Below are 7,925 nucleotides of genomic sequence, written 5' to 3'. Positions count from 1 at the left end.
CATGGAGTGAGCACTTTCCGGGTCCTGGTCCTGGCTCTTGGGGTTCCTGGAAAATCAAAAAGCCACATCACTAATGTTAAGTCCTAAGCTTTAAAACTTACACTCTGGTTAGATGGTTTGCTAAGTTTGGTACACTAGAAACGCGTACATTTGTATTTTAATGCAACGTATTATCACCTGGAATTTTGTGTGCATCCCTTACGAAATTTGCAAGCTGTGCCCAAATTGAAATACCAGGTCAGGCTAGTGTAAAAGGCTAATTTGGTATTTTTGCATGTTATGAGAACAAAATAAACACAGGCAAAATGTATTTTTTGTCACACAGCCACGTATATGACTGGCCAAAAGTAGGCACACACCCAGTGGCAGATAGTAAAACGTTAAAACAAAAGGGCGTTTATTTAATGAAAGCATCTATTTAATGTAATGAGCTGTATCATTAACCAGTTGTAGTGCCAATATTTATATATTGGGGACGCATGTGGGAATAATTCCTTTTTGTTCTGTAGAATGAAGACACACTTACTGGAATTACTATGTAATCTTGCGTTAATCTTGCTTTAATAAGAGGAAGAATACCTACTCTGTGTAGTTGGTGCTGTTGGCAATGGCTCCTGTGCCCCCTGGGATGCTGGCTCTTGTATTGGTGGAGAGATATTGAGGGGCACTGGAAAAGAATGCTGTATATCACTATATAAATTTAAGCAGGAGCGATGGCATTGTGCTTTATTTTTGGAAAGCTCCCACTTACTGGTCTCACGCCTTGATGCTGAGAGCTCTGTAGAGAAGTCAGGGAAATCTTGGTATTCTGAAAGTACACATCATTACATTAATTCTATATCCGCTTTAGAAAAAAACACATCAGATGAAATACACACTTTCAATCAAGTAAACAATGAAAATTACCATCTGTGGAAGCAGCGAAACGAAGCTTCGACACTTGTGACATAAGAAATATTATTCGCGAAACCACTGCCGTTACAGGGTGGAAGGTACAAAATACTCATCAGGCAAAATTCGTTATAAAATTTAGATTTTATAGTAATCGTGAAACCAAGGAATGATAAGAGTTTCTGAACAATCTCGACGGTCCCAACACACACACACCCCTACATTCTGGCGAGGAAGTCTTAGATCTCAATATCGGTGGAGGGGTATGAGACCCCCAGAGACCGCATTAACTTTAAGCCCCCTTGACTTTAAGGACTGCTGATAATAATCTAAATGTTTAACACAATCTAATCATTCATGAAGAACCCCAAAGAACGTTCTCTTTCACCTAATGCGATTACCATTACGTTCAATAATCACCGCTGTTCGCGCCCCTCGCGGATATAAAATCTCTTTTAAAAAACTTGTGCTCGATTATCAGAAACGCTGCACGCATAGCCACTTCAAATTGCCTAGGCGTCCTATTGAAAAATCACGCGCAATCCCTTTAGGTACAGTACACCGAAATCACAAACCAGACGTGTCGCGTGTGCAAGTTACACGGCAATGCAAAGCTGACACTGAACAATATGTAATTTATGTATTCGTCATTATAGCAATATATTAGTTGATGTAACAAATGTCAAAGAAACGACGACGGACCATTGAACAAGAGCATAACTGATGCTCCGGCTTACCTGTTTACGGTGCGGAATCAACAGATCGACTCCATGAAAGCGTGAAACGTACCCCTCGATCTCGATCGCTGCGGCATTCCTAAATTCGCCGGTAAACTGAGTCAGCTACTATTGCTGTAAAGATAAAAGGGCGTCTGCGAACTGAAGCGAAAGGTGCTTCCGCATTTACGTTGCCGCCGAACAATTTGAACGCCAACGGCCACGAAAAGATGGATACAAATTGGATTTTGGTCCAGTTAGTCATCACTGAAGTCCTAAAACGTTGACACTTCAATTAAAAAGCAGCTATACATATTAAGTCTAAACATAAGTAACTCTCTAGCTATCCAAAGCAAAATAACATGTTTGAATGATTCATTGGCTTGCGCAAAACAATTTCTTAAAGTGTAAAATTTGGGTGGTTTAGCGCCCCGAGCAGGGAAAATGCAAACTAAGATAGCCGACCGCTAAAAGAGGAGTCAGTAGCTCCACTCTGCGCGCATATCGATGGAACTCGCCGCGGTCGATTTTTTCGCCCTCTGCGGCGATCGCGAGAACTTGAGACTTTCCGGGGCCTGGTATCCCGGCATGCGCAAAGGGGTGAAGATAGTGTTGCCATCTTGTGACACTTCGTGCAACCATAATGTCATGGACACGTTTGTTTTCGCCTATATAGTGTTTTTCAGGGAAAAAAATGATTGAAAAGGTACCTTCTTTGTAATTATGCCGCGGCAAGGCTTCTACACCAGAAGTAGAGAAGTAGAACGCACGATCTTTCTGCAATAACAATTTTTTGCTTGCCTGGTTCATCGTGTTCCCGCTAGATGGCATCACCTATCCAGCCTGTCGGGGTATTTATCAAGGCTTCTCACGTTCTTACGGCTTCGGTATTATATTTCTAGTTCTAGGTCACTCAGTGACTTTAGCCGCTGAAACAAGTGCGATCGCAATTGGCGCTCGCACTTCGGCTTATTTTTACTCGGCGGCTGGAGCCTCGGCAAAGCGGGTATCGCGAGTAGCCGTGAACGACGGTGGATTTGCGAGATAGGGCCGTAAACGTAAAGCCAATCCGGCGAGTAGTCCACGTTCCGTAAAGGCCCGCGCTTGCGCAGATTCCTTTCGGCAACTCGTAACACGGTAACGTAAAGCTAAAAGCCCCTAATACAAGCTAAAAGCTCCTAATAAAAGGCATGGTTGCATTGAACGCCAGCACCTGAAGCTGCTGTCGTCGCAAGTTAAATGACGTGCTTGCGTATAACATTTGGCATAAATATATAGCTTGAGAATGTGACAATAAAATGCGAAGCTTCGCGAGACTCCGTGTATACTTCACAACAAACAAGCGGTTGAGAGAAGTACACAGTTGATATACTTTACGTTTGCGGTTATATGCTGAATGGCAGTCTCCACTACAAAGCAGCAAAAGCACCGACCCCATGGTTGCACCAGAGATCACGCAACACACACTTATATCGCGATGCGCAGAAAGACTGACATCTCTACCTTGTCACTGGCTGATTTTGGCGGGAGGGCAGCTATCGCAATCGGTCCCGGAAGTTAGACTTTGTGTTTAATCTCAGAGGAAATGGACGTTATCAGCTCGGGCGGTGTTGTCTTTTCAAAGGGGAGGCGACTCTTCCGCAAAAAAAAATAATAATATTATTATTATATTTATACTGATAATAATAAGAATAACGATAATAAAGAAGAAGAAAACACACCTCCGGGCAAAAAATAAACAAAAGAAATTACTGGCCTTTTAGCTAGCGCAAAGGGGAGCACTGGCAAAGCCTGTGTTTTCGCGAGAGACTCATTACCTTGACGTTTTCAGATGTTTACATTGTTACTTTCTATTCTCTTTCGAACATCACCACTGGTTCTGCACGCCTATGCTCATTTCACTAACGTGTCAGAACGCGCAACGACCCGTCGGTACCTACATAACCCCGTTTCCTTTCAGACGGCGCCGTAGCGTGTGGTGGCGTAGTGGCTAGCGTACGCGCATGTCGGTTAAGTGGTCGGGAGTTCGAATGCTGTGTGTTTGTTGCAAATTTTCTGAAATTTATTTCTGAATGAGATGTCTGTATGTCGTTTGTACATCCAAACAACTGTATGTATAAACCTCAATATGCTCTAGAAGTAAATAAAATACGATTTTTTTTATCCAAGTAGAAACTAAGGAGTAACGGGAAGGAGCATCTGTTGCTCCCTTGAAGAGCATCAGGAAGGAGTAACAGTTTCTTCTAAAGGAGCAACTGGGCGGACTAACCGTTCATCCCCTCAAGGAGCAACTGAAAGGAGAGCAACGGTTCATGCCCTTGCCGTTGCTCCTTTTCGGAGAGTAATGGGAGTGGCAATGCACTTACTCCCTCAAAGGAGGAACCCCTATGCCCCTATACCCCCGTCACCGCGATCACGACCGGATCCTATAACAAGTCATGACCAGCTACTGGTGCTCACTGATCACGGTGATGTAGACCTTGTTCAAGAAATGTCAGGAAATTCTTCCACACATGCACACGGGTTCGTGAAACGTGCGTGCGTTCTCCATCATAAGGGACAAGTATAAGCGCTACCTATCAGCTTACCGCTTGTGGTGTTGGTAATACCCACGTTTCCGTTGGCAGCCTTACCCAACGTATAACATATATGCGGCTCTTCAACGTATATGGCTGGCTATAAAATTTATACCAATCTTCAGCGTCATTTTGTGACGTGTCGCTCAGTAAAAAAATTACACCACAGTCACCTTCCCGCCGCATGCTTCGCATAACATCGACTCCCACGGTACGTGGGATCTGCCGAATTTTTTTCCGAACGATGCCATCAAGTTATGCAGAAAAGTGGTCGCGCTTAAGATGGAAGGGATGTGATTGCACACGCTCATTATACTACGTGCGTACCAGCATTTTTTACAGCCGTGCGGAGTCCACAAGAAACTATCAGCGGTTAGCGCGCTCTCTGGCTCCCATCATTTTCTTCATGTTCTTAGTCGATCTGGTCAGCCGTGGTCGTGATGGGATTACTGTGTTCGGATGCTGACCCGAAGGTCGCGGTTTCGATCCCGGCCTCGAAGGTCGCATTTAGATGGAAGCGAACAGCTACAGACCCGTGTATCGTGCGATGTCAGTGTCTATCTCATTGAGACATTGCAAATCATGACAATGGTAGTTAGAACCTTCCTAATTGGAACAATGTCAAGTAACACTATGCTAATTAACTATTTGCTAATTGGGACCATGTCGCTTATGAACTCCCATTTAAGACCATGCTAACTAAGACCTTACAAACTAGTGTGATGTCACTGAAGACGTCGCCAATTAGCAAGGCTTAATTATCATAGTCCGACTTAGCACGATCCTCATTAGAAATATCTACATGCCCGTGTATTGTGCGTTGTCAGTGTCTGTATAATTCAGGCATTGCTAATGACGACAATGTTATTGAGACCTTGCTAATTAGAGCCATGTCAATTAACATTGTGATAATTAACTTTTTACTCATTAGGGCCATGTCGTTTATGTACTCCAAATTAAGACCGTGCTTATTAAGACCTTGCACACTAGTGTGATGTCACTGAAAACGTTGCTAATTAGAAAGGCTTAATTATCATAGTCTTGCTTTGCACGATCATCATTAGCATTGTCCTAATCAGCGAGGTCATAGAGTAAATTAATTAACGCGACCTCCGTGAGTATGGTACTATAGTTGGGTACAACTTTAGAAGACAGGAGAGGACCCGCGCAGATGACCGAAGCGCAGCATACAATTGGCTCCGCGACTAAAGTAATAGTCCCGCTCGAAAAATTGTGACTGCTTCTAAAACGCGTATTTGTCGGTATAAATAAGATTTGTGTATCGTGACGAGCGCTTTGGTAAAGCTGTAATGATGGAAATGCTACAGCACATGTCGGATCGCGAGAGAAAAATAACTCCGTGCCTTCTACAACGCTGGGCGTCGTCTGCTACGGAGCAAGATCGACGGCACCGGGCGTGTAATTGTAAAGCAGTCGCTGGCTTAATAGCATAAAATTCGTATGTACTTTTAGTGTGTTTGCTCAAGCTTTTTTTTTTTCAATGTTTCAGGCTGTTTTTTTTTTCGGTTGCGAACCTACAATCTCGTCAATTCGCGCACGTTGGCGCACGGCATTCCGTGCCAGTTTTCCGCCATGGAGCCCAGTGAGGTGACATCAGAACGCGATCCTTTGTTGCCACACAAGCCTTGTGTCATCTGGATGGCCACACCACCAAGGAGTCTCGGCAAGAACAAGAGCGGCCACATCCTGAACAGCGATTCACGCAACATGAGCTTCCACTGCTACCCGTACTGGCGCAACAGGGAGCCTGAACGCAGGGTTGAGGACACAAGCAAGTTTGTCGCCGACATGCTTGGTGTCGGTCAAATGACTGTGTTCAGGGTTAGGGAGGAAGTTAAAGCTCAGGATTTTTCGGGTGGCAAACTGACGACGCCCTCGCGAAAGCGCCCACGCAATGCGGAGAAGACAAGACGCAGCGCGAAGTTTAACAGCTTCACGTTGTGCGCGCTGAGGTCAAGTGTGTACGATTTCTTTCGCCACAACGAGATACAGACGGTCGAGAAGATAACTGCCGAGTTCTCGGAGCGTATGGAACACCCACCACTAAGGCGGTGTACTGTGCGTCGCCTTCTTGCCGAGATCGGCTTCAAGCATAAAAAGAGAAGCCGCAACTCGCTGCTTATCGACCGGGATGACATCACCGATTGGCGGAATCGCTACCTCCGGGACATGGCGCGTTACCGGGCGGAAGGCCGAAAGATCTTCTACCTGGACGAGACATGGGTGACGGCGGGACACACTCGTCGATCGTGTGGACAGACACCGTGGTGCAGAAGCGCGGACGCCTGTTTGCTCGAGCAAATGGCCTGACGACGGGTCTAAAACGACCTTCTGGGAAGCGTCAGCGCCTGATCGTGAGGCACATCGGCAGCGAGGATGGCTTCGTCGACGGCTGCTTGGATGTATTCCGAGGCCAAAAGACAGACGACTACCACCAGGAAATGGACGGCAATTACTTTGACGGCTGGTTCAATGGCGTTCTGCAAAAGTTGCCAGCTGGTAGCGTCATTGTTTTAGACAATGCACCTTACCATAGCCGGCGAGAAGAGAAATTGCCGACGACGGCCTGGAAGAAGGAAGAGATACAGGAGTGGCTCACAAGCAAGAACATCACCTACGGTAAAAGGATTATAAAGAAGCAGCTGCTTGAGCTGGTGGCATTTGTAAAGTCACGTTTTCTGAGCTACATCGTAGACAACACAGCTGTAAGGGCCGGTTGCCTTGTACTCAGGCTCCCGCCGTACCACTGCGAATTTAATCCCATTGAGCTTGTGTGGGCCAAGGTCAAAAATGGCATCGCTGCGGACAACAGAGACTTCAAGCTGTCCACGGTCGACGCCATCTTGAGAGATAAAATCAAGCGAGTAACGGCGGAAAAATCTGATGTTCTTTAAAGGCGCGTTTACACTAGAGCGACACGACACCGATTTCGGTCTGCCGACTGTCGCCGGGAGTGTCTTTTGTCGTGTCGTCGTCCTATCCACACTGCTACGACGCCAACAGTCGGCCGATCATCTGGGAAAAACGCCGTTCACGTCTTATCGTGCTCTCAGCCTCTCGTCGGCCGATTCTCTTGTCACACAGAAAACGCGCACAGCGACATCAATTAAGCTTGCTCGCAAAAGTTGAAAACGGGGGACAACCTGCAGCTTATTTAGGCCGTCCACATAGACCTCCAACGCTCAGGTTTGCGCAGCGCCGTCCGCCGCCCCAGCGGAGACAGGGGAAAGCTCCGGTAGCTCGGACGGGTCGCACTTGCTTGGTTTTCCCATTGCGCGCCCGGAGAACGTGCTCCCCGGGGCTTTTATCTCGCATTTTTTCACGCTATGGCTGCCGTTCCTTCGTCGTACTCGAAAGCAGGCATGCAGTCCTGCTGCATTGTGAACTGTCACAAAAGTTTTAAAATGACGAACAGCCGAAAACTGCCCGTCAAGTTCTACCGTTTCCAATGCAAGGAGCAAAGGCGTCAAGAGTGGATTATGGCAGTTTGCCGCGATGCTTTCACGGTCTTGTCACCTTGAAGCAAGTTTTATCGTACACAGTATTACGAACTATTAACGGGGAGAAACGCGATGATCGTTCTCATTTGAAAAAGAAGTGCGTTTGTGAACCGAAGCTACAACAAACAGACAGCCGCTGTACGTTTCGAGCTGGCGCGCTGGCTTTCCGAGTCAACCATTTGTAATGTGACAGCAGCGGAGCATGTGGGCTTATTACACCA

The 7,925-nt window shown here is 46.3% G+C and overlaps 1 protein-coding gene across 1 annotated transcript; it reads left to right on the top strand.

Annotated features, from left to right (window-relative positions):
• Positions 1-5,776: 5,776 nt before the first annotated feature.
• On the top strand, positions 5,777-7,098 carry LOC119382214 (uncharacterized). The gene is made up of 2 exons (XM_037649929.1): positions 5,777-6,427; positions 6,478-7,098. The coding sequence occupies exons 1-2, from the start codon at positions 5,777-5,779 to the stop codon at positions 7,096-7,098; spliced, it is 1,272 nt and encodes a 423-aa protein (XP_037505857.1).
• The last annotated feature ends 827 nt before the right edge of the window (positions 7,099-7,925 follow it).

This window comes from Rhipicephalus sanguineus, chromosome 2, assembly GCF_013339695.2.
Source record: "Rhipicephalus sanguineus isolate Rsan-2018 chromosome 2, BIME_Rsan_1.4, whole genome shotgun sequence".
Classification (NCBI taxonomy): domain Eukaryota; kingdom Metazoa; phylum Arthropoda; class Arachnida; order Ixodida; family Ixodidae; genus Rhipicephalus; species Rhipicephalus sanguineus.
This window is presented reverse-complemented; position numbering and strand designations above follow the sequence as displayed.